Here is a 27,225-nt window from a genome sequence, read left to right as displayed (position 1 = left end):
AGCTAGGTTAGATTGTGCATGCACAGAGCAGAATATAGTCAGGATACTGGGGTAACTCTTCTGAACAGTGTCTTGGGATATTTAAGGACTAAGTAGTCAGGATCTCAGTTCACGCCACCTCCTACAGAACAGTGTACTTTGTAAGTATAATAGGACACAGTTTTGGAAATTCTGGTCTGGTTGTAAGAGTTCCTGGAAACTCATGTGTTTGCAATGCCAGACTTCTGGTTTCTGTTCTATGGAACAGAAACCTTAGACAGACTTTCAGCTCTGATAGTCAGTTGGCCTATTTATTTGGATAAGTTGTCAAATAATTATTTTTTAAGGTCTGATGCTGTTACTACTTGAAGAACAGCTGTGAAATCGGCAGAACCCTTGCCCTCAAGGGCTAGAGATGCACATCTTGCTCTTTGAGTCACTTGCTCATCACTGGTTTAATCATTCAAAATAAATTTCAGCACTGATTGAAGACGTCTAAGACAGGAAGGACAGAGACTCTCCGGGACCTGGACGGAGAACACAAATGACAAGAAATAGAAGGCATGTGGAGCAGACAGATGCATCTCAGGGATAGGAATCATGCTAATATTATATAATCAGCTCAACACATATGTTCGTCAGCCAGATGGTGATGAATGATTATACTTCACACGTGCAATGATTAGGTCATCAGCACAACTGTGTGCATAGTTTCATTTTGCTTTTCATTGAAGCAATCCATCTTTCATCGTTCTGTTTAGCCAAGAGCTTCTGCTGCTAGTCACAGTAGGCCGTGCAGTTATCAAGCTCTCCATTGATTAGGCAATTATGGTTTTGAATGGCAGAGTAGTATGAAACAAGAGGCTATGCACTTGGGACATTTAAAGAGTCTCTATGGGGTTCCTGGATTGTTGAGCTCCTGATAACAGCATAAATCACGCAGCTTCCTCTCTTCTGAAACCCTTCTTATATTACGATCCAAATCAGAGCTGGCCAAGTTTGGCTGCAGAGATCCAGAATGCCTTCGGGTTTTGATGTCACCCAAGTTCGTTTTTTAATTAAGCGAAGCATTTACTGTGACTAATTGGGGAGAATGACCTCTTGCCCCAGCTAACATAGCCATGACTAATTTGGACAGACTTCTAAATCATGCAGGATTGTATGCTCTCCAGTACCAGGTCACATAGGGGCTAATACTTTTGAAGGCTAGGTAGTCCAGAGGATAAGATAAAAGTCTTATTACCAGGAGTTTCCAGGTTCAGGCTCTTTGTCTGACACTGCCATGCTGCACATCTCCATAAGAAAAGGTTACTGAACTTTCTTGTGTTCTGTTCTTTGGATACGGCATGGAACTGAGGTCCCTTTGGCAATGACTACAATAACAGCTGTTAATGCCATAGTTCACCATTTAGTCTCTGAAACTCTCTTTAGGGAAGAAACGGTCTTCAAAAGGATTATGCAGTACTGCCAACTGCTGTGTTGGGGGGTTTATGTGAACGTTTTAGGGGCCACACAATATTTCTCATCTTAATGTAGACTATTGTTCCTTAAGGGAATATTTAAAAACATATTATTTACTTATAAAAATGTCAGGATTTCCCCCCTTCTTTTAAACCATCTTGGGTTATTTATCTTGCAGCAGTGGCGTGTGATCCTCTGGCTGGTGTCTGTGAGTCTCGGCGAGAGTCAGATTGCTCGCAGTGGGTGGCAACCCTGCAGATACAGAGCTAAGTGGTGCTGCTTGCTGCCAGGAGCTGTTGTGGTTTTTGGAAGCTGTGTTTAGTCTTTAAACCTGGCCTGCGGCAATCCGGTATGAGGAAGCATTTTCAAATTAATTGCAGTTTTACTTCATTCCAAACTGCAGCACTGCTAGACACTATCAATAGAGATACTCTTGGTGTCTTTAATGTTGCATTGAAATATTACAATAATCATGTTCAATGAGACATACTTTTTTTCTTTCTTTAAGACATCTGCAAGCAGTATAAGACACACTAGAGTTCTACTACAGTAGACAGCTCTAGACTTGCACTAGACCGGTGGTATTTTAATATAAAAACGCAGAATTCACATTATTTTAAAGATGTCTTTTCTGCTTTCAAATCAAGTTAAGTTGCAATGTTTTTATTAGACAAAGAAAAAAAGTATCTTTTTAAACACTTGAATGCAGTATAAGATTCATAATTAAGCGGAAAACTCAGCCTGGAGTAAATTTAAATTTTAAAGGTAAAAATGAGCCCATCTTGATGATGAGATGGTAGATTAAATTAACACTATATAGATAAATAGTCTGCATGATGGGATGGAAAACCATCATTTCTGGTCTTGGTGTGTTGTAGAGACAAAGCTAGAATGTTAATTTTGTGGTAACCAGCCACAGAGAAGGAGAGAGGTGCACTGTGGGATGTGTTTTGATTTGAATACAATCACAAGTCTGGGAATGTCCCCCACACACCCACCCCCTCCACCCCAATTTCCCTCTCTCCACCCCCTCTCCCTCTCTCCTCCTAATCAGTTTAACCCTCTTATGAATGGGTCTTTGTAAATCTCCAGATTACAGTAAACTCTCTCTCCGCATGTGCGTCTGAAACTCCCATGCATGAAGAGACAAGGAGGCCAGAAATATTCTCAGGGTACCATATACAGGCAAATGTCTTCAAAAAGAATATAGTGAAGTTATAGCAAAAAAAATGGAAACAAAGCAGTAGCGTATGTTAGTGTACACACTTTTGCTTATGCAGTCAGAAGATGGCAGTTTCACAATCATATGTTGGTCTAACAATCTTAAGCAGATGAACAGCCCTGAGACATACTGTATGAACTTTGTACTATGTGACTGCATCTCTTGAAAATAATCAGCCCATTGTAAGTCTTTCTTCCCACCGAATAAACAAAACAGACCAATAGCCCTTCTGTCTGTCTACCTGCTCCTACCTCACATACTTTGTCAAACAGTATGATGTCAGTTGACAAGAAACGAGAGAGAGAAAGAGAGTGAGTGAGTAAGAGAGAGGAGACTCTTTTTTTCTCTTAAAAAGAACCTTCTCCACCTTAATTTTCACTGTCGCTTCCTCATACTCTCTTTGTATTGTCCACAGCAGTTCCCATTATCACAGGCAATGGAACCTATACCATATTCTGCATCACAGGTATAACACAATAGCTTAACAATGCATAAATACAATGCCTCTCTCTCAGCCACTGCATGATCACATTACGCAGACAACACCTATACCACAGTGAAATAAAAAGCTAAGGACTTTTTATTATAATTGAAGGTTTCGGTTTAAGAACTATAAATGTGGTCTGTAACCTCAGATGACGGTACAGATTCCTCCACGGTTGCATCACCAGCCTTTGCAGAACTTTTATGCAAAGATTTGCTTATTAACATGAATGTGGTTTGCACAAAAGCAAGAACATTGTGTGTGCTCTCTCCCACTGCAGCCATGTTGAGTGGATACATGCAATAAATAAAGTCAAAAGCAGAGCTCACGTTCAACTCAATTTTCCAAAAGCCGCTGGTTTGAAATGGAAACAAGGGTTTGAATTTGGCTTGCCATGCAACTCCACAGAGAGTTGTGTTGGACCTTGGTCCGATGTCTGATCTCTGCTCTTGGTCATTTGTGATATGCAGCATGAAATAAAGATTGCCCAGAAGTGCAACGTTTGGAGTATATATGTAGGTTGTTTTAATCTCTCCAATGCTTGTAAAAAGTCTACAAGCTGGAGCTGATAAAGAGTTGGTTGGATTTTGGTTTTGAGTAAAGGGAAAGGGGATAAGGAAAAGCAACATATTTGGATACGTTTGCATTTAAGAAAAAGAATATAGGCAATTCACTGTCAACCATGCAATCCATGACAAAAAAGGAGACAAGAAATTGAAGCACCTCAGCAAATAACTACAAGTACTTTGAAAGCAGGTGTCTTTACACAGGAAAGAAGCAAATTACATCCCAGCATGCTTAGGGTCAGGTATAAAATGCTGGACAGGCCTGGTTGCCTATAATTATGGCTTGTAGTACAGGTCCTAGCACTATAAGCATGAGACTGTTGCAACTGTAATTAAAGAATATTGAGAGGAGACAGTGTTTTATTGCCCCTCTTATTTAGTATTACAGTAAATAACATCTTATTTACAGAATAATTAAACACTACGAAGAATTAATTTGAAGAGCAAGGCATAACAGGCAAGCAACAAGATCAGTGGACTGCAAATTTCAACCTGAATAGCCAGTTCAGTCAAAAATGATACATCATGAACTCAACACAAGTGGATACAATAAATGAACCGTATTACACAAAACAATCATCACAGCTAGCAATACACATTTCTGTGTCCAGTGGTGCAAAGACACAGGCAATAGATTACCAAGGAGTGGAGATATGCAATATTGTCAGAGAAATTGTCTTCAGCGTGTTCTTAGCAAACAGACAAATGGAACCAAACTAAAGTTTACAGCCCCACTGCTGGTCCCAACAGTGAAGGGTTCTGGTGGTTCTGTAATGTTCTGGGACATGTTTTCCTGGCATGGATTGGGAGCACTCATTCCCATCGAGTGCAAGATCAATGCTAATCACAAATTAATGGTATTGCTTAACTATATTTACCCATGTTTCTGCCAGCAGGTGTTTCCTCCAAGATGACCATGCCTACCCCATCCAAAGAGAACACGTTTGATGAGCATGACACTGATGTCCTATTTCATTGTCCTCTCTGTTGTCATATCTGACCCCAATTGTGTACTTATGGGATTTTCTGTAACAACACATGAGACAGTGGTTTCCGTCTGCATCAACCAAGCGTGAGTTGTTTGACTTTCTCATACAAGAATGGTGCCGTAGTCCTCCTGCAGATTTTCAGAGGCTGGCAGATGCTATGCCACAGTGCATACAAGCTAATGCAATCCATGCACGTGGTGGCCCAGCACCCTATTAAGAGACTATACTGGCGATTCCATTGTTTTGTCCACTACTAGAACATTGTGGGGAATTTTGTTGCAATGGCCTTCTTAATTACTTAACAATTAGCAATTAATGTGCTGGCTATATTAGGGGCTGTAATGAATTGTATTGTTCATACACTGCCTTCAGAGGGAACCCTGGTCCTTCAGGATGGTCATTGGTGTCCCAATGAAAGTCAGAGGGACACAAAAACAGAATGAGACAACAGCAGTCTTTTTCTGGATAGTTGGGAGAACAATGTGTATCATATTTTCAGCTACAAATTTGGTTGTATTTCTACACTGTTCACTGCATTATATAAACTCTTTCGCTGCTCTGTTGAAACTACTGACCTTTGTTACACTTCTATCATTTTAAATTCCCTTCCTCTCATATTTATAGGAATTTCAGTTTGCTTATTGTAACACTTGTAAGATATCCTAGATAAAGGTGTTGGCCAAATTATCATGTTACAGCAGACAGAACACCAAGAATAAGGAAAAAAACAGAGCTGCAAAAGGACATAAAAAGTATAAGAATGCCCTCTTTCCAAAAGGAAGAACAACTTTCTCTACCATTTGAATAAAAAGCAGCTATAAAATGATTAAATTCAAAATGTCTAAACAAAACAAAAAATCATGTTCAAACTAAAGCATGCCTTCAGAACAGATTGAATGCATTACAGTGTACTAGCACGGGAGTATTATTCATGACACAGTCATGAGAGGAGTGATTGCATAACAGATCAGAACTCCTGACAGTTGCCCTGGTCAAAACATTTCCCATTTTGTCCACCACTGATGTGCAGGACTCATGTGAATGATGCATGGCAGCCAACTTGTGCTAGTAGCTTAGGTCAGACTATTTAAACCCAAAGTACAATTTAGCCCGGACACTGAAGTAATACCCCCACTCTTCATGGCATGGATCTATGATCCAAGTTTAAATGGCATCTCTTATATCACAGTTTCTCTTGTCAGCATACTGGCACTGGTTTGGAAATTCTCATCCAGAAGGAAGGGCACCGCATCTAGTCCATCAACACCAAGGACAGCAACAACCTGCTTTTCCTTAAAGGTCTCTTTCATCATAGTACTAACCAGATGCAACCCATTTAGGTTCTGAAGAGATCAGGTTATAAGATTTGCTGTTGTGAGGCTTAGGCTGTAGCTTGATGAGTCTGGAATTCCCAATATGTTGAAGGTTCAGCACATATTTTTTTCACTATCTGTCTAGTGCAGCTTAGGACAGCACTTACATTGACCACAAACCCTGCATAACTCCAATGGTGGTACACCAAAAGGTGGACTGCTTCTTTTAATTTATGAATAAGCTACTCTTTCAGACAATAGCATTGATAAGCATAACCTGAAACTACTTCTTTCAACATCTAAATAACTCTAATAAACATTCTAATTCTTCACCACCACAACAGCCTGCAAATAAACTTGCCACCAGTCCTTATTGTAAAGGAATTAACTTGCTGGCATGACAAGGCTTTAAAAAGACCCTGAGTTAAACCGTCCTCAGCAGAGTAACTCATGACTGTCCACAAAAATGCACCAGCGCAAGCCTGAAGTTCATTTACTCTAGTAAGAAATAATGAGGCTCAGTAATGGCATTATTATATTTTATCATGAATGTTATCTTTTACATGCCTGATAGGTTATCTTGGTAAATGTTTCCTGAATGGAATTTGGTTTAAACACTTGACCTATGCTGCCTAGAAGCAGAGGGCTCCAGTTTCAGATGCTAGCCCAGCTATAAGATCTGTACAGAAAGAAAATCTGTTAAATAAACCAGATATAGCCAACCATGGTTTTGGACCACATTCCTGCAGGGTTTATGGGGCTTTCTGAATTATCATCTTGAAATACTCTCATTTCAAAGGAACTTACAGCTAATGCCAACCAATATTTAAGTCAGTGAATTTATTAAGGACTGTGATGTTGTACTGTGTCCCAATGGAATCTGTATTTTAAAAGTATTTTGAGATTCGGCTTACCATGAATATGAAATTTATGAAAAGCAGGGGTGAAACACAAACCAGACGATTTGGCAACTCTCTAGGACCATGGATGTTTGATCCAGAAATAAATCAATAAAAGTGCATTTTCATAAAGACAACTTAAAAGCAGCCCAAAGAGTAACAGGAAAAGGAAATAAAATTGTTTGTATTTAGGGGAAATGAAAAAAAAAAGATTAAAACATAAGCTCTTTTTTAGTGTAAGAAGAGAGAACAAGATACAATGCACGAGGAAACATGCAGTATTTGTTTTTGTTTTTCTTTCCAGCTTTGCATTTATATAACATACCTTAAGATTATTTTATGATTTGTCAACTGCTCTTGGCAAATACTCACAATGGGAGTTAATGTTTTTTTTTAATCCAGACAACTATTCATTGCAGAAAACATCTCTTGTAAATGTCATGTTTTTTCCCCACAAGATTTCCATAGTCTGTCTAAGAGTCCATATGTGGCCAGCATAATTGCTTACTTTGTTACACTGGGTGTAGAACACCTTTGGCTTGATGTAGGACTTGAATTGAACCTGTACTTAAAATTACTTAGCCCTCCCCCATCACCTCTATTAATTAGTTGGAATATTTGCAAATGGAACAGAAATATGCGAGACCTCTAGCACTAGCCAAATGCAGACCCACCCAACCTGAATTTGATAGTATATTGCAGGCTGATGCAGCGTTATTGCTGACCTGTACAACAGGAGAACAGCCACCTGAGTCTTTTATCTGACACCTGAGAACCCCCTGCCTTACAGGGAGAAGCTAATCTGCTCACAGCTGCTTCCTCCAAACAACAACGCTGAGCTCTCTCACTCTCTCGGAGTCTAATCCACAGACACAATTTCTTCTACTGGCTTCAGAGCACAGACCTCAGGATTCTGTATTTTAAGTAGAATTCAGAATAGTTAGTTTATTAATCCATCCATTTTAACTGCTTTATTTAATACAGTGCTATGGAGCCTATCCCTGACTGGGACACCAGTCCATCGCAGGGAACACACAGAAACACACACACACACATATACACTTACATCAGGGCTAATTTCCCCAGAAGTGAGTTACCCTACTATTATGTCTTTGAACTGTGGGAGGAAACCCACAAAAACACATGGAGGACATACAAACTCCACAGAGATAGCACCCTAGATCCAGAATTGAACCCAGGGCCCCAGCACTGCAAGACAGAAATGCTCAACACTGCACCACCCTGCCATCCCATGTTCATTAATGCAATAGAAGAATAATTTATATATTTAGTTATAAACTAATTATCCCATTATAAGTTTTGTGGAGTTGTCTCCATATGGGTTTGTAACCTAAAAGACACTAAGATGCATCAAATGGGTGTTAGAAACAATATTACAGGTTGTATTTGTGATGTTTCTCAGTATACTATGCCATCTCTGAAAGAGTTTTAAAGGAGCTTTGCCTTGGCATTAAAATTCACATCTGCAGATCTATTTTGGCAGAGCTAACCTCTGTCAAAGAGAGAAAGTCAAATTCATTGAATAAATTACCCTTTCATATTAAGTATTATACTGATTGATTGGTTTATAAAGAAAAGTAGGCTTTCATGCCTTTACTAGTTCCAGGACAGAAAAGGCAAGAGAACAGAGAAATTTAAACAGGGCATGAGCTGGCACATTTCTTTTGCTGCATGGTTAGCATTAGCATTTCAAGTCTACATTCCCCCAATGCATTTTAATTTGGAATAGATCAGGACGAATGATATGGCTGACATTGTGCCAGCTGGCTTGGCTGAAACACAGAGGAAATGAAACACAGACACTGAGAACAAGAGAAGGGGAGAGAGAAAAGAAATAGAAATGGATTCTGAGAAAGATTTTCTATTTGTGTGCGAGTACAGTACTGGATGCATACACAGTCTCAACACTGGTGTGAAACCGTGACAGGCCATCCTTTTGTCTGGAAAAGACAATGTGGGGATTATTCTGTACTGTCTCACTCATTCACAAACAATCGCATTTAGTGGGTCACACCATGGGACACCAGCATGTTTGCTGGCCTCACTCCTTGATTAACCCTCAATCCCAGTCGCCACCACCTCCTCATTTCCATATTAAGACCCAACCCCTTCTCTTCTGTCCCTCCCTCCTCCTCCTCCGAAACTAAAGTATTGTAACATGGCACTTTCTGGTATGCTGTATTATCCTCAAACAGCATAAAACATCATACAAATTTACACACATAAATATTCAATTCAATTAACTTAAATTTCATTGGGAACCTCTGTCTCCTTCTCTCTCCTTTCATTTGCTTCCTTGTCTTTCTCACTTACTCTTCCCCTATCTCATAGGTCTTGGTCTTCCTCAAACACACTTGGAAATTACAGGGCCTTCTGTTTTGGTGGATTATTGGTTTTGGCAATCTGCTCAGCAACGCTCAGATCTAACACTCAGCTATCAACATAAATACTACACCCACCAACAAACTATCACCCTCCCTCTTCATTCATCTCCTGTCATCTATCCCTGCCACCTCCATCCCCTACCCCAACCACAAAGCTACACAGCTAGACTAGCGTCTGTGCAGAGTGCATACCTCCATGACTTAAAAACCGCACACTGAATTTTAGATGCCTCACATGCTTACTGACTCTATAAGGAAAGGTGAAAGCAGTGCATGATAACCAATCAGTCTTCCAATGCACAGCAGCTTGTCCATTTTAAGAATTACCAGTTGCTGGGCTCTTGTACAAAATTTACTGATGAAGCACAGAAGAGAGTAAACTGAACTTAAACAAAAATTACACATACATCTATATACGTTTGCTCCATTCATAGTATTTTTGACATTTCAGTCCTCAGCCACAGGTTAAAAAGAGTCTGAATTGCTCTGGAATCCACAGGACGTCTTTGGAATCAGCAATGAAATGCTCATTTTGATTTCTGAATCGCTATTTTACTGTGGTTGGGACAATGCATTTTTTTCACCCCAAAAAATATTTTCTGAAGCAAGACAGGGGGCAAGTGAAAATGAAGGGGAGATGTATTAAAACTGAGAATAGGAGTCGCTGTTTACACAAACGGTTGTGGGGGTATGGAACAAGCTACCTGGCTATTTTCTCAAAGCTGATACTTGGGATTTTTTTCAAAAAAACATCTGGATGATTAGCTACAAGCAACCAAACAAACCTGATGGACTGAAATGCCTCTCTCATGCACCCATTATGTTTTTGATTGGGTTTTTGTTACTGCAATACCAAATTGCCTGAGGACACGCTGAGATGTTGCAGACCAGAAAGAACGCCAATTGTTCTTTCAAGTTCTCTGAAAAGTGTTATGCATGATAGCAATTAAGTTAACTCTTCTGCTGGGAGAATTACAAATCCTTCAAAATCTACATTTCGATCACAATGCTTTGCACATACAGTATCAAATGAAACAAAATGTCATGTAATTTTATTAAACCCATGACATGCAGTTAATGATATGCCCCTCATGGTATTATTAATACATATTTCAGTGGGAAACTAGAAACACTGAATACAATGACAACCTCCAAATTGTAATATCTTTAAGACCAATTTCCTGACCCACACAACAACCTGAAATCCATTATTTATCTGGATACCCATCAATTATCTGTTTTTTTTCCAATATCTGAGGCATGTTTCATGAAAAAGTGAGACTACCGTAATATGTAGTATGAGCTTGCGCATTACCAAATTATAATTATTTGTTATGAACTATATTTTCTACAATTATGATCACAATACTCTCTATCCTCTATAAGTTTAGTGAACATTTATTATTTTAGCAAAGCTGCTTCCCCTACCAGGTACAGATGAAGATGATCTAGATAATTCTAGATACAGGATGCCAATAATTATGCTTGCAGGTATAACTAGTAGTTATGCAATGCCGCTGCTGTTGTGGGCACTCACCGCGGTAGTTTGGATGCACACGGGGGCTGTACACCCCAAATTTGATGAGCACAGGCACAGCGTAGCCCAGCCGCACCCACTCCACCACATGCAGGGGGAAGAGGCGTGGAGTGGTGTTGTCTGTCACAGGGGGGGACAAGCTGCAGCCCAGCACAGCTGAGCCCCCAACTCTAGACCGTACCACTGAGTCTGCTCCCAGGGTGGGGCCTGCTGAAATAAAGAGGGCAAAAGCAACAGAGACCATGTTGAAAGATGCAGGTCAATGTGATCGGAATTCAAGGGGAGAGAGAAAGTGCTTGCTGGAAAGAACCCATGAAGAGAGACATGCAAACAACCTGTAGATTCAATGCAGCTGTGATTGTGCTCATTGCTCAACATTAAAGAATGTAGACTACGATGTCCTTCTACACAATACAAAGTGAACAAAATGTGGATATGATAATGCCTATGAACCCCTGTGTCATGTCAGTAACTTGAGCCTACTAGGTCATGAGACTAGCATCCTAAAGAAAAATGCCTTAACAATAAAATAAAAAATGCACTAACAATAAAATAATCAATAAGGGACCTGAGGCCAGATATGGATAATCAATTCTTATTCTCATAGTGTGTATGTGTACTTGGTGGGGTGCAGGGACTACTAAGATTTGAAACAGCAGACTCCTGAGATCCTAAGGACCTTGTCCTGCATTTCCAAAAGATTTCAGTGCAAGAGATTAAGCCCTGATGCAGGGAAATGATTAGGAATCAGGACACATGGTTATTTTGGATAATTCTAGTGGGGGGGGGGGGAATTATCTCTCCTTGTTCTTTCTGTTCAATTGGATGTGGAGAAATGTATTTTTGAATGTATACATTTCTCAAATGTTTTTCTAGAAACAGTCATTTAGTTAAATTAAATTAAAGATTTAACCTCTTGCAGGGGGAAGGACAGAAAGAGGGAGGGAAAATAAAACCAGATAAGGAAGATGGCAGGATGAAATTAAAGAGTGGGCGATAGAGGAACAAACTCAGGTCTAATGTTGGACTCTAATGACAATCATTACTGTAGGCAGCCCTAAGACAGACCACGAACAAGCCTCCCTCACATTTCTATGAAAGAGGCTTAATGAGACAGTACTTAAGCTAAATTGCTAACATGCAGTAACTACTAGAAGGTTGCTGCATCAAAGGTGATGCTGTTATACATATGTGACACACCAAGTAAGGCACGGAGAGAAAAAGAGAGAAGTGGAAAATGATGGAGAAGGAATGAGAATAGGAGGGTGGTGCTTCTTACACAGGAAACAGAGTGCAGCTGCAGCGATGACCCCTGCGATCCAGAGGTGGGTCCGTCTCATGGCCAGGTCTCCCCGTCACACTCTGACTGTCCGGCACATTCCACACCACACCCCGGAGCTCCTGCAGAAAGCACAGTCAATGTAGCCATCAGTCAGTAACCCGACACAACACTGCAATGACTGTGAATCCATAAAACCTTCCGGCCACAGTCTGGAAGCAGGTCCAAGAAAGCCTGAAGATCTAAAAATTGTCAAACTTGAACAGAGCACAGCTGTAACATACTCCTCAGGATACAAGCACACATTCTGCCGCTAAAGCAGAAAAAAAACATTAATCAGTCAAAAGTATACTATTGATGCCAACATATATCAGTTAGATGTCAGGTTTTAGTTGGGTTTTGGATATCAGAGGTTCTGCTATTGGCTGGAACTCAACAGGCACAAGTGCTGGGCACGAGCCTCACCTTTTTACATGGCAAAATTCCATCACTATGTGCCTGCCTGCTGAGGACTGCAGCCTAGCGGGTATCTTTACAGCAGAGACCAGCAGTAAACCTAAGAAAAAAGGCCATGTTTTTGATAATTGAAGGATGCTGTGAATTTTATATCTCTATGATGCAATGTGTGGAAATCAGCACTGCCTTCCCAAGTGTCTTTTAGTAATTCTTTAACCACTCATCCCCCACATCCATGAGGTTTTCAGGATTTTGATTTAGCCAGTTATAGAAAGCTAATGAAAAAACACCTGACAAAACTTCCATCTACCCGTCAGTCACAGAATTCCAGACCTAGTACCTGGAGAGTTTCTGTTGGGTTGAAGTACCAGGGAATGTTCAAGCATGAAGATCTCCTATTTTATTGCAAATAGAAGCATAAAATAGCCATGAAACTTTCACCAGTCCTCAACACAGAAATGCAAAACATGCACAAGGTGAAGGCTGCAGCATTGCTTTCATCTGCAGTGTTAAGTGTTCACTGGTGTTCCTGCTTTAGAAGAGAAATGGCGACTGTGAAGCCTGTCATTCATGCTCAGAAACTGCCCAAAGTCACTGGGCACCAGGTTAGGGGAAACAGCTTGTTACAGGACCAAATCAATTATGATGCTGTTTGCATCAACAAGAGCATTCCTTTGCCTAGAAAGCCTTATGGCAGGAAAAGAGGAAGCTACAATCTATCACAGAGTTTACAACTCCTAATTAGTGGCTGGGACAAAGGTCTGATTTTTTTCTGAGTCTCGGAATAACAGCAACAGACAGGAGTCTACATAAAGGTATTTTAGGTCTCAAAATTTCTCAAAGTTTTTTCAAGATTGTACAGTATAAATGATTAACAAAAAGCAACACTTATTGTGTGTCAAATCTATGTAGATTCAACTTAAAATAAGGTACAGTACTGACGTCACATACATAGGCCAGGTATGATAACCTACCAGCTGTCAGGTAAAAGTCTGTGACTAGCATTGTCATGGGGAGTGCTAGCCTGAGCTGTGATTAGACAACTGTGAGTTTAGTTTTACCCTAAAGATGTGCTGTTGCAACAGCCATCCTGTTCAATACAAGAGGAACTGCAGGTTCTGACATTTGGCGTCTGTGCTCGGCTAAGGATCCAATTGTGTAAAGCTGCCAGCTGTGGGATTATGACTTGACTTCATTTGTCCAAGACAGAACCCCCCCCACTAAAATGTAGAGAGAATTCCATGATGCTTCCCACTCCTTTCTAAAAATTAACTGTGGTACACTATGATAAAAGCACTGTAAAGTTTAGTAAAGCCAGATGAATCACAGAACTGCAAAATTGGTGAACTGCATGACAGAGCAAGATCCGATATGTGGCAAGGCAGAAAAAAGGAGAAACAAGTATGAGAAAACACCACAAATACCTTGGAAATTTGTTGTGATACTAGGACCTGGAGATAGAATAGTATGCTGTTCTGACTTCAGTTAGCTGGATTACTGTTTCCCCTCCCCCTCCTGTTTCTCCCATCCACTGACTAGCTACAGAACTAATACCAGCTTATTACTTTAAGTGAATTACAGAAATGGAAATGAAGGGTATTTTTAGAAGAGTGGCGAGCTAACTGCTTGACAAAATCCACTAGACATGTTTTTGTGCACATGCACACAGATGAGACATGCACTAGGCAACGTTGCCTTCACGCCATACAAGCAAAGGGGAATCACACATTCATTACCTGTTTTTTGCACAACAAGACCATAAAAAGTAGTTTTTTATGATTCCATAGGTCACAGATAAGTGAACATAAACAAAGGCAAGAGCAAGCAGGTATTGGAGAGCTAATTTTTTTGTATGATGAGCAGTAAGAGTAAAAAACAGAACACAAGCAAATGAAGGAAAACATACAGTAATACTCCACTCCTCTCAATTCCATTAAAAATGTTTGCAGGGAGACTACCCAAATCTAGTCTTTTTCCATGATATGAACTTCCCTTATAGCATCCCCAATAATAGTTTGTCAATGTTTTTTTTTTATTTTAATCTATAGCAAAAAAGGATTATCCATACTGCTATAAATGTATGCACACGTACAGTATACCTCAGGACAAAACTCACTTCCATTAGTATTGCAGTTTACACAAATAACTCTGTGAAGAAGGTGCAGACATAAAAATATTCACTGGAAAATTGATTACAAATTCCAGGTACAGTATATGAACAGAGGATTGGTTTTAAATTAAGTGAGAGCAAAACTGTTAGGACAGCATCTCTATTAGAGGGAGAGCTTCCCAATTTTCAATACAAGCCAAGAATCTGACAAATCACTGGACCAAGCCTGCTTACTGGTCGATATACCCCTGATGTGTTAGGTCCTGTTTTTTAACAACTTGGGATTTTATTTTCCCAGCATATTTTCTCATATGTACCACAACATTGTCATTCCAACTGCAGTGGTAATGGCATAATTTAACTTAATAGGAGTGTACTAAATGGTTAAATGTTTTAAAGAGAATATGGGAACTACAGAAAATGATGTAACTGTACAAAAAAAGTTCAAAATTCAATATAGAAAAAATCTTAAACATTACAGTTAAACTTTCTTGGCCTTAATCATGGAGAGCTGATCTTTATTATAAATGACAGGACACAAGGACAGGAAAACCCTGTTCTAATGGCACCTGCACTAAAAGAGCTGTGGGGGGCTCCAGGGACTGGTGAGAAGAGAGAGAGATCAGCTTTAGGCTGTGTTTTTTTTGCACACAGAGAAAAACACACATTGACTGGAACTACAGCTGCCTGTTGGGAAAACAAATCACCAGAGTGCCTTAAAAACATAAACTGAAAGCCAGGGCAACAGCAGAAGAAGACAAACTGAATTATTTGGACAGACTTCATGATAATTCAAGCTCTTTTTATATCAAATCTCACATTTTATGTATCCCATTCACAATATACACACAATGAATGGGGAGGATTTGTAAGCAAGAATACAGAAGGTGGATGTGTGCTTCACAGACGATTTTAAAATGCTCCATGGTAACGCTTTGCATACAGCAAGACTAGATCTTACAGAGGTAAAGAGCTTGTAACCAGGATGTTCCCCCAAGATAATAGATTGCCACAGGTTCTGACTTCAGATGAGAAGCAAAAACTCCCATCCTGCTGTCTGCGATTCTGCGACACTTGACCCCAAAGTATCTACAAGTTTCTTGGTTAGGTAAATAGCAGTTACTTTACTCAACTTCAGGTACAGTAGGACTTCTCAACTCTGTTAACTTTCTATCTGTTGTTTAAAGAAACAGAAACAGGGGACTTCAACTTAACCACATAAAGATTAATATGTCAACGGACAGTTAAAAACACAATAAGTTGGTTTAAAGAGGGATTGGCCAACTGTAATAGGAGAGTCACAAGATCCACTGGTTTTCATTCCAATTCTGATTTTATTTACTTAATTCAACTAATTATTTAGTGTAGACAAAGTATTTAAGTGTTAATCAATAACTCCTTGAAAGGTACCCTTAAACCCCAATGACCCCCAGTGGTGCTTAAGAAATGGACCTGCCATCCCCAGAATAAGGATTTAATTGGGTAATCAAGAGTTCAGTCAGGATGAAAACCTGGACCAAACTGGGGTCCCGAGGTCCAGAATTGGGAACCTGCAGCGGAAGACCCAGTTTCTGATTACGGATCTGCAGGACTAGGCAGTGGGAGCTGGTAACATTACACAGCCTCCCCTCAGTCTCTGTAAGCTGCTTTCAATTAGGTTGATAAATGGCAAATCATCATTATGATTGAAGCTGCATGAAACAATTAAATACAATTATTCAGATTGGGTTAGGACATGGAGTTACAAATGATGCATGAATAAGGTGTAGAGAGTGCATTGGTATTCTTACATGTTGCATTCTAGCAACTAATGATGTCAGACTAATACAATGATGCAATTAAGCCACAATTATTTGTTCAATAACATCATTTTGGCATTGCTTTGGGTCAATAAATTCTGGAAATATGAGTATGCCTCTTGTTTCTCATACATCCCGCAAGGTGTTGATTACTCCACACCAGGGATGGCCAATCTTCGTCCTGGTGAGCCACAGTTAGGTCTAGTAGGTCTCCCTTGAATCATCAATGTGCAAAGAATTGATCAACATGCATTGGTCCACATTTGAAACAATCTGTGTTGATCCAGTTAAGTTGGTTCAATTAATTCCAGAAGTGTGACCCTTGAGCATTGAAATACTAGATTTTTATTCCAAATGATCTAAACTATGTTTCTCAACAAATGACCTGCTTTGGAAAAAAATGATTCTTCAAGAATTTAGAAACTGATTAATTTAGCATGATTTCTAAAATCTGCTGGATAGTGGCTTTAGCAGGACCAAGGTTGGACGCCAATTTGTGCACCAGTTCTTCATACCTAACAAGCAACATTCCAGCGATACCCCCCCCCGAAAAAAAGAAATAAGTAACCAGCATATATGAGATCTGGTTTCAATCTTGATTTTACAGAATGCTTTTCATTAAGCCACTGGCTCCCAGAAAACAAATCTAGAGGCCCCTTTTCTGAATGGACTGAATAGGTGTTTTTTATCACATACTGTAGGTCACATAACAGGTCAGTGGGTTGCACAATGAGTTTGCTTGCAAAACACTGAAAGGTGAGCTGCAGTGTGCTGTGAATGTAGGGTGTGTCCAGGAGCAAAATGACACAGGTAAGAAAGTAGAGAAATGTCAAGGAGGAAAGGACAGCAGCCACATTTCCTCAACGAGATACAGTATGCTCTTCTTAAGTAGATGAATACCTAGTCCCATAGCCAATGGGCCACTTTCTGAAGATAAACATTTTAAAGCAGTACTTACACCAAAATACATAAATAAGTGTATTCTTTGTTAAATGAATACAGTCGCTCATCTGCAATATTCTACTGCTCACTATTCCTGACACTGATGAGACAAGAAAATACCAGTCACTGTTACTGAAATGATCTAAGAAGAACTAATTGGGAGAAAACACTGCTGGCTGAAGAAAAAACAGGGGTAACTGCAAAAAACAAATGAATAATTCAAACTCAAAATAGACTATTTGAAATTAGTTATTTTTTGTATTTTCTAAAATGCCACCATATTGTCAAACTGTAGAAGGCATTTAATTAACAATGTTTAACCGAGCATAAGTGTAACTTTATGATCTTGTGTTGTCTTGTCCCTGTCATTATGGATCCAGACAGGTAAGACTAAGCAGCGTACTTGGACAACAATTTGTCACCATAGTAGTGATGTAAATGAGTGCAAAGCCGAGCTCTTACATATGCAACATTTTCTTTGGTCTTCCACCACCTCTGAGCCATGGCTGTTTACTTTAATAATGTAAAGTAATAGTGTATTGCTGTAAATTTCAGTGACCAGTGTCAAAATAAGATAGCTTTTATATTGCAAAAGATCTTCCATGCAGCAAGTACTAAATTATTTGGTCATTATACATAAATATATGACATACAGCACTGTGCATGTTTAATTGCCTGATTGGCAGGCTGTAAACACCACTGATACAGACAGACTTCTACATTCCTAAAGCTGAACAAAGTACACACACATTGTTTTTTCTCCCTGGTGAAGTTTGCTGATAGAGAAAAGCTTCCTTCAATAATGTGTCCAACTTGTTCAGGTGATGAATACGAACGTTTTTTCACAGCCCATCAGGCACTAGGAATGCTGCAGAGCGGGTTTTAGCGAAATGAACATGGTGAACCATAGAAATCAATAGGATTATTCAGTTCGATATATACAGCACTGTAAATCGAGCCCTCCTCACAGCATGAAAGACATCCATTTAAGGTGTTCTCTATCGCTTCCCTGTCATGGGGTTTTCCCTACCAGTCTGCGTACGTGTTCCATCTAGCACCCGACTGTGTATTTTTAAAAGAAAACGTACGCTACCATACTCTGATATATAATACATGCAGATCTTACATTGTAAAATATTGAGTGGATTTCCCATTTCTACACTGTGTACAACAGCACACAGAATACATGATCAGGTGCTGAACCTAAAACATGGTCAGGTAATAGTATGGGCTGGGGGTAGTACAAGAATTGGGCTTAAGGAACTGAACCTTTTGTAGTCATAAACAGAGAAGATTATGAGGGGACATGATACAGGTATTCAAAGTCCTCAAAGGCACTAAGAATGTAGACCCAGTGGATTTCTTCACAAATAAACAGTGAACCACAAAACAGAGGAAACAGGGAGAGACTACTGTACATGGACACGCATTTAAAACTGAGAGTAGCAGGTACTTCTTTACCCAAAGGGCTGTGAGAGTCTGGAACAAGTTATTGTATATCTATTAGATGCTCACCCGGTATGTTATAAATTCTGCCCTTGAGCCTGGAGGTGGCCAGTTCTAATCACCACTCACTTATGTTCAGAAACTCTCATTGAGAAAGGGCACAACTGGCACAAAAGTTTGCTGAATTTGGAGAGAGGATTACTAGGTAATGCCCCTTCTGCAGTGATCTGCATTACCATGGCTATGTACAGCTCTTAGAGATGGAGCTCACTATGAAACAGTATTCTATACAAGGCTGACTGAATGAGTGATGTAAATAGACAAATACCATAAAGGAAAGGTAAGACATGTCTTAATCTGACTGGTTACTAACTGTGGTTTTACAAAGTCAAGGTTTGCCAGGAATGAGTTCCCCAGCTGTTATCTTGTTAATACAGACTCCCTAGGGAATGGAGGAAAAAGGTGAGCAGATTACACTGGGATTAAAGTCCTGCTACTACTTAGATAAACAAATGACAAGTAATCACCATACCTTCCTGCTCAATACAGCATATTACCTGAAAGTACAGTACATTCACACTTTCCCATCATTTACACTGTACATTTCAGTTGCCACACATGACATTGTGCACAATTACCACAGTAAAATATTTTTGTAGTTCCATCCATGTATTTTCTAACCACTTAGAAATACACTTTTAATTAGCACATACATTGCTTTGTTCAGTAACATACTTTACTATGTTTTACAGAGCTGTGTAAAACTCACTATGTTTTACAGAGCCATGATTTTCACCATACTTTGCTCTCCTTTGCAGACAGGTTTGCAAGCATGAGATGCTCTTGAAAACTCTAAATTAATAGAGAAACGCAAGTACAACAGTTTTTTTTCCAAGGCCTCAGACAAGCTGCACGGGTTCAAACTGATCTAACCCGCTAGACACAGCAGAAGCGTCATTTTTCTCTCATTCCATTACTAAGACTGCGTGGGCAGGCTGCATTCAGGCCCTATAAGGCATGGCCTTGTGGCAGGAGCAAGTAGGTATAAGCAGCAGTATTAGTATCCAGATAAGAAGGGATGATCCTCTAAGAATCAGAAGTGGGAGAGGACAGGCTGCTCCAGAACCAAGGACAGGGGAAGGGCAGCCCACTGCACAACACACCTGGGGTCAACATGCAACAGCTTCACTTACTGCGTAGAATCCTGTCAAGTCAGGGAGGCAAGTGATGGTGACATTTCTGATAAGGAGCTGTAATTTATTACTAGTGACAAGTCTGATAACTAATCTTTACTGTAGATAGTAAAACACAACGTTCGGCTGTGGAGCCTTCTTCAGGTGAAGAAGGCTTCACAGCCGAAATGTTGTGTTTCATTTCTTCTCTTTTCAGGATGGAATATACCTATTATTTGTTCCTTTGCAGACTACGCATGCTGACGCAGCTATCCACCTGAACTACTTTACTGTAGATTACTTGAAAATCAAATTACAAAACCCTAATCTTAACCTCAGTCTGAACCACACCTCTGATCCTAACACTATGGTTATTTACAGAAAGTACCTTGTTCCATCTACAATACTTTGAACAGCTATCTTGTTTATAACTTGCAATGCTGTAGCTTCTACACTAAAGTGTGACCTTTGTGGGTTCCATTCCTGAGTGGAGAACTGTTGGTGTGTCCTTTGGAAGATACTTAACACTGATGGCTTCAGTAAAATATAAACTATATACAGAGTAATATATTTCTTTGGATAAAAGCATCAGTCATAATAAATTAATGGTATGCTCAGAGTCAAAAACTTCACAAAGTGGAATCTCATCTGGATGATCCCACTGAAAGAGCAGCAGATGTGATCTCAGAACTTTCTTAATGCAGCACAACAAAGTTAGATTGTAATCAATCTCTACATGTGGTGTTCTGCAATTAATATACGTTCCTGGCCAGACCATCCACTTGGACTTTCTCATCAACTGGTCTGCTGTACACAACATTTACTGTATTATCCTGTACATCTGCACCACATTCACTGACATCTATCGGTGCGTTCCACACAACAGCTTGAATTCATCTCTAAAGAAGACCTGACCCCATTGCTGGTGAGTCTGCCTGAGATTCAGGACACACCACCACATTCTGTTGCATTGATAAACATCGGAGAGTATAGGCCTCTGTGGTCATCTGACCTACAAATGATAAGAGTTTAGTCATTTCCTCATAACTGAACTGCTGATGGCTTAACTGTTGCAACCAGACCTTTCTAATGAAGTGTAATTGGCAGTGCAAAAGCAAAGAAAAAGACAGAGTAACAAGATAATGTATCAATCTTGGTGAGGTGTCATGACTGTCTACCTACTGTCCTATCACAGACAGGCAACATTCAATTTATGAGTATGAACTCTCCAGTGGCATAGAGGTGTTATTTTATTAGCAGGGCATCTTAGTTCCTTTTTTTCCCATAAGGCTTGGCATTCAACAAATCACATGACCTTATCACCTGTTCCCAATTAACTATTTCACAAAGAAAATGAAATGATTTGGTGCTTATGGAACACACTCGCTAGAGTGTATCATAGGCAGTTATAGATAGATACTTTATTAATCCCGGGAGGGAAACTGCAGTGCAACAGCAGCCTAGCACAGTCAACACAGCACAGTGTAACAAAACGATACAATAATACAACAACACAATACAGTAAGCACAGTTAGTGAGAAGTGCAGTAAAAAGTAAAAAAATTGAGTATACAGAATTGCACACAGTACAGAAGATACAAAACAAACCAGAATATACAGTACACAAGAAGATGTATTGCACATTATAAGTATATTGCACAAATCCCCAGCATATACTGTATTGCACATCTGTTATAAACAGGAAAACCAGCTCTGGAAAACCAGAGAATTCATGTTTAGTCCAAAAACAGGTCAATGTTGCCTCTGCCCAGACACACACTGGATGAGTTGTAAAGTCGTATGGCAGAAGGCAAGAATGACCTTCTGTAACGCTCCCTGTCACACCGTGGTTGGATCAGCCTATTGCTGAACGTGCTCTTCATTCTCACAAGCATGTCATAGATGGGCCATTGATGCATGTCATGATGGCCATTAATTATCAATTAATCAAAAAGTCAAACACATTATCAATATACAAAATCTATAGACCTTGTTTTTTAAAAACGTACATGCATAAACAGAGTGAGAACTTTCATTTGATGGTTAGGGTAATAGATTAAAAGTTGGAAGAATGATCAGACTTCCACTGCACAGCACTGAGACCCATTTCAGTTTTTAATAGCTTGTATGTCTTATATGAACTGTACTTAAGAAAAAGATAATTTACTGCATTTACTACATATATATTCACACACATTTATATTATATACACAGTAAGCTATATTAACTCCATATGTCAATATAGAATCTCTCTAAATTACAGAACTAGCCTGCAGATGGAAAATGATAGAAGGGATTAATGTGAATGGAATGTGAGTTTTCCATCCCTGTATATTAAGGAAAAACAAGATTCAAATTGAAAATAAGTTTATATAAGCCTAGGCCCAGTGCTAGATCAAAAAACCCAAACAGCTCAAGCTGCCGTATGATGGGAAGCGGTTACATTTCTTTCTGTATTCTGCCTACTTCAGAATGAGAAGTAATACTGTCCATCTGTGATAAAACACAATATCAAGAACACCAATAATCAGCTTAAAGACTGAGGTCGACCTCTGTCCTTAGTGAGCTCCAAAATAATAATAACAAAATATTACTGTTAATATTAATTTATAGGAAAGACAGTGGCCTTAAACCTGACTGAACTTGTGGCTTGTAACTTTCAGTCTTGTTCTGTGCCCACTGTACTGCACATGCTCACTTGATCAAAAAAACATCATTGCAATCTTCTTTTAGACTTTTTCAATCCTTTCACTGAACTCATGTGCTTTGATTTTGTGTGAAATCCCTATACAACAAACAAAAAAAGCAAACATAATATCTGAAAACAAATCGATCTTTCTGCAGCAATATAATTAGACTCTAGAATTCAGAATTTCCATCCTGTATGTCCTTTACGTCTTTAAACATTGATAGTACTGTTTTATAAAGGTGTTTAAGCTGAGTAAACAAAACATGAACACCACATAGCAAGTTAGGTGCTTTGCTAAGGAACAGTTGAACAGGGGACCTTTGATCCTAAAAGCCTTTTTGATCAAACATAAACATTCATGCCAACCTCAAACACCTATGTCAGAGGCAACACAGCCAGGCAAAAACAGAACCGGGATGTGCATATCAAAATGACATTGGTTTATTATTTGGAATGCATTTACCATAAGAAACTAAAACTAAAATGATCGACGAGAAGGACATGAATGTTTTGTTTTCCTCTGTGTTAGGCGGCTGGTCACTTATTAAAGTGTCAAACGAAATATACTATTTGAATTCAAATGTTTTGCATTTGTTTAGGACCAATAATATATTCTAAACGAATGGATATAATGCTTAGCAAGAATTTCCTCTCACTATGTACTATAGGTAAATTGGTTTCCCACTTCCCACAGACTGCTGCTTAATCAGAACAGACCTCCTTCAGCTGTTCTTCAGTTTTAAATGTTGATTGACTGAGTTAATGCCATTCTAGCCCCACTCCTGAGAGCACAGTCTAAATGTATTATTTGCAGCTTAACTACAATATGTCACAATACAGATACTCTGCTAAATGGACATCTTGATATAATTCCCGGTACAAGTTACATTGTCCTGGAGAGATCATAAACTAACAAAAGAGGATGATCTCAAAGTTATCGTGACAGCATATTAAAACTAAGGCCTATAGTGAAAGAATTAGAGCAGATCTTAAAAGGAAACGAGTTCCATAAGTGAAGAAGACCCAATATGAGATTATATTGATTGATCAACATAAGGACTGATAGACTGAAAGGTAGAAGAACAGATAATAAACTTTTAAACTTTAATGAGTGAAAAGCAACATCATTTATCATCTCTTAATTTGTCATAGTCTATTGTATATAGAGGTACAGGCTGCATTAAATGTAGGGAAATGGGCAGATGGATCCTTGTCTGAACAAGATCACGGCAGAAATTGATACCTCAGATTACACAGGGTGACAAAATAATTACACTAGATTAACACAGACAGATGTACAGAGAGCAGGTGATCCTGCCTGGAGGTTAATAACATAAAGCTACACAACGGTAAGTAAAATTAAAAAAGAGAAAGAAAGGAAGAGAGAGAGATCAAGAGGCACATAGAATAACTGTATAAAATCAGATTATACTGAACTGAATACACTGCAAAATGATAAATATTCAGACAGAGATAGATAGGCAGGTTGTTGGGCTAAAGAGCTAATAGAGCAGAAGGCAAAGAGCTTGGCAGACCAACTGTGGTCAAAATTAATCCCTTTCATCTTCAAATCCCTGGTGGAAGGTACTTCAATTCCAGTATTAAAGACACCCTGGGGTCCGGGAGTTCATGTACTGTATGTGGCTCTTTGTCTGAACTGTATGCTCGTGCTAAAATGTATGTGCTGTGTTATACTGTATGGTTCTATCTAAATTCTTCTAAGCTGTGCATGGTTCCATTTCGCATGCTATTGTTAGCTCTCCGTAAGTGCACGTTCAGCAGTGTGTATGGCATGGCAGTGCACATACAGTAGATCAATGTTGGCGTGTGAGGAGCCTTTTGCTTGCATGCATGCTAGTGAACATTTGTGCTACAGTTCGTATCAGTGTTTATTAGCTCTATTGTGAGAGTAAGTGTAATGGAGAGAAAAGAATGTCGGGGGAAGGGTTTATGACCATATGCTTCAGTGATTGATTTGCAGGCAGAAGGCAGGAAAGTGATCAATGGCTGTAAAGAATAAAAGGAGAAAAACAGAAAAGGAAACGAGACTTCCTTGAAGGCAAAAAACAAAGAGATGTTGGTTCACATTGAAGGCACTGTACAACATATTCCTCAGACACCCCGATGTACAAAAGCATTTTGAGTAATAGGTTGAGACTATGGTAATCAGATTTCTCAAAGTCACCACAACAGAGATCCCTGTGAAATTCATCATTTCAAATGTCACTTTAAGTACTTTTCACTTATTGTCTGTAATCATTGCACCCATATAGCCATCCAAACAGATGGTGCCCACAGTCTCAGGATAAAAGATATCTTTCATCATGTGCAAGTGTGACAAAGAATACAGCATACAAAGGTTAGCATACACACAATACAACAAGTAACCCTGGCACCTCAATGTCATTAAGCATAATTGTGAACTGATATTGTATTTGTAATGCATAATTACACAGTGGTACTGTATAGAAGAACAGGGAAGTACTACAAGACTGTGGTAACATCTTTTTTGCTACTTAACAGTATTTTTGTAATACAGGGGCCCTTAAGAAAATTATTTCTTGTAGAAAATTGCCAATTTTCCATAAATACTGCTAGGTTCCTGTAGGGAATGTGCATATTTCTACAGAAAGCTGTATAAAAATATCCCGTGGGATATCAGTATGTTATTTTCTAGATGTACACTAAAGTCCCACGCAACCTGTCGTGAGCTAAAAACAAACCAAGAACAAAGGGTATCAGATGATGAAAAGACGGGTATATTGCTGAATAGGCAAACAACAACAGGTCTTTCACTGCAAGAAAAGTCTTTGTTCTTCAGTAAAAGGATTGGGTACAATTGCCGCAAATAAACGTATCAATCGCCAGTCACTCATTTTGCGTGTTTAATACTCAGATGCGCTATTCCACTGCTCTTTGATTTATGGAGCTCAATCTAAAAGTCTATTGTTCCCTTTTCCCGATGCAGGCTAGTTTTACTGTACTGCTGCCATACACCAACTAAATGGTATCATATTCATCGCTATCCTTTGGCTTTGTTTGAACAATGTCACACCATATGAAAAGCGATACAGTGAAACCTTACCGATAGCTTCTAAGAGCAGCGGTTGTCTAAACGAAGGGAGAGCTACATATTTTTTAAAAGAAACAATCAAAATATAAGTTTAAAATACATATGCCCAGAAACTACATTCCGTACATATGTACAGCTATGTAGCTGTGTTACACTTCTAAAAGTTAATGGAATATATGTAAGAAAATAAAGTTGGGGGGAGGAGCAGGAACAGAATTACTATTTAAATCAACACAAAGCCTCGAAACTGATAAATCTACAACATTGTTCCCACGAGAGAAAATTGTACAGTTTCAAACAGAGAAAAAATAATGTGCAAATAATTAAATAATTCGCTATAGAACAGAGATCGGAAAAGACTGGATTTCTAGTAAATTATTCTTGAAACGACAAGTGTTGCTATACAGTATGCACGCACAGTTAACTATGCTGGTACCAGTCTGTTCGCTACAGATCAATATCGACAGGGCAGCTGCAAGATTTTTTACACCCGTTTTGTCTATTTTTAAACAAAATCTAGGTCGTCAGTCTAAATGCACACCTTACCTTGTATTACTTCAGGTAGTTTTCCAGTCCACTCTCAAAGAAGGTTTGTAAGTCCATCGAAAATCAAATCTTATATCTTCTTTTCTCCTTAACAATTCATAAACAACAGCCAAGCTTCATTCTTAGATCCATGTTTTGGAAAATAAGTATCGTATCCAACAAAAGACAAACAGTATCCGGCTGTTTGTGGATCAGCAAAACCAAAATACAAACAAAACCTAAGGGAATCTTCCACTAATGACAATCCTTTAGCAAACAGGTCAACCCAGTTTAAATCGCTTTTAATTAACTTAAAATAAGTTAAAGGTATAAGCCAGACATGAACAGACCAGCGACGTAGAGCGTAAGTTCATACATAAGGGTTTTTCGAGAATAATTTTCCACTAATTGTCTTTCATCTAGTGTCGTTTTGCAAGACGATCTGTTTCTTCCTGTTTATCATTCAAGCCAGAATTTACTCATTTAACTTCAGCACAACCACAATTTTAAGCTCGTAGGATTTGAAATCATACTGAACTGTAAAGATTGTCGTATATTCTTCCCAAATTATTGCTGCTGTATATTCGTGCATATGCTTTGGAAAATAATAGTATTTAATCACATAACTTTTGCCTACTTTGTTGTACAAGGTCACCAAATACACGCGTGAAAATGTGGCGATTTTTTTCACTCAGAGGAGGTAGTTTAAGACTGTCATTAGCCATGTTCTTTAAATTTCCTTTTGATGTTAACAAGAGACAGCGTTATCTCGCAATGAACTGGCAGGTTCCCACCAAGCCCTGAAGTTATTATAACGTATCTTCTTCTTGTAGGGAGTCTGGCAAGGTAGTGCGTAACGAGTCTGATCGAACACGCTTCG

General features: G+C 39.1%; 1 protein-coding gene across 1 annotated transcript in view; it reads right to left on the bottom strand.

The window, feature by feature from the left end:
- Window positions 1-26,530, bottom strand: part of igsf9b (immunoglobulin superfamily, member 9b) — a 59,847-nt gene extending 33,317 nt beyond the window's left edge. Inside the window, exons 1-3 of the mRNA XM_088908485.1 lie at window positions 26,367-26,530; window positions 12,135-12,256; window positions 10,856-11,062 (exon numbers count right to left, since the gene is read on the bottom strand). Coding sequence (XP_088764611.1) covers window positions 10,856-11,062; window positions 12,135-12,195 — 268 coding nt within the window. The 5' untranslated portion in view covers window positions 12,196-12,256; window positions 26,367-26,530. The remainder of the gene's footprint in view (window positions 1-10,855; window positions 11,063-12,134; window positions 12,257-26,366) is intronic.
- Window positions 26,531-27,225: the final 695 nt, after the last annotated feature.

The sequence above is a fragment of the Atractosteus spatula genome, chromosome 2 (assembly GCF_055471065.1).
Source record: "Atractosteus spatula isolate fAtrSpa1 chromosome 2, fAtrSpa1.hap1, whole genome shotgun sequence".
Taxonomy (NCBI): Eukaryota; Metazoa; Chordata; class Actinopteri; order Semionotiformes; family Lepisosteidae; genus Atractosteus; species Atractosteus spatula.
This window is presented reverse-complemented; position numbering and strand designations above follow the sequence as displayed.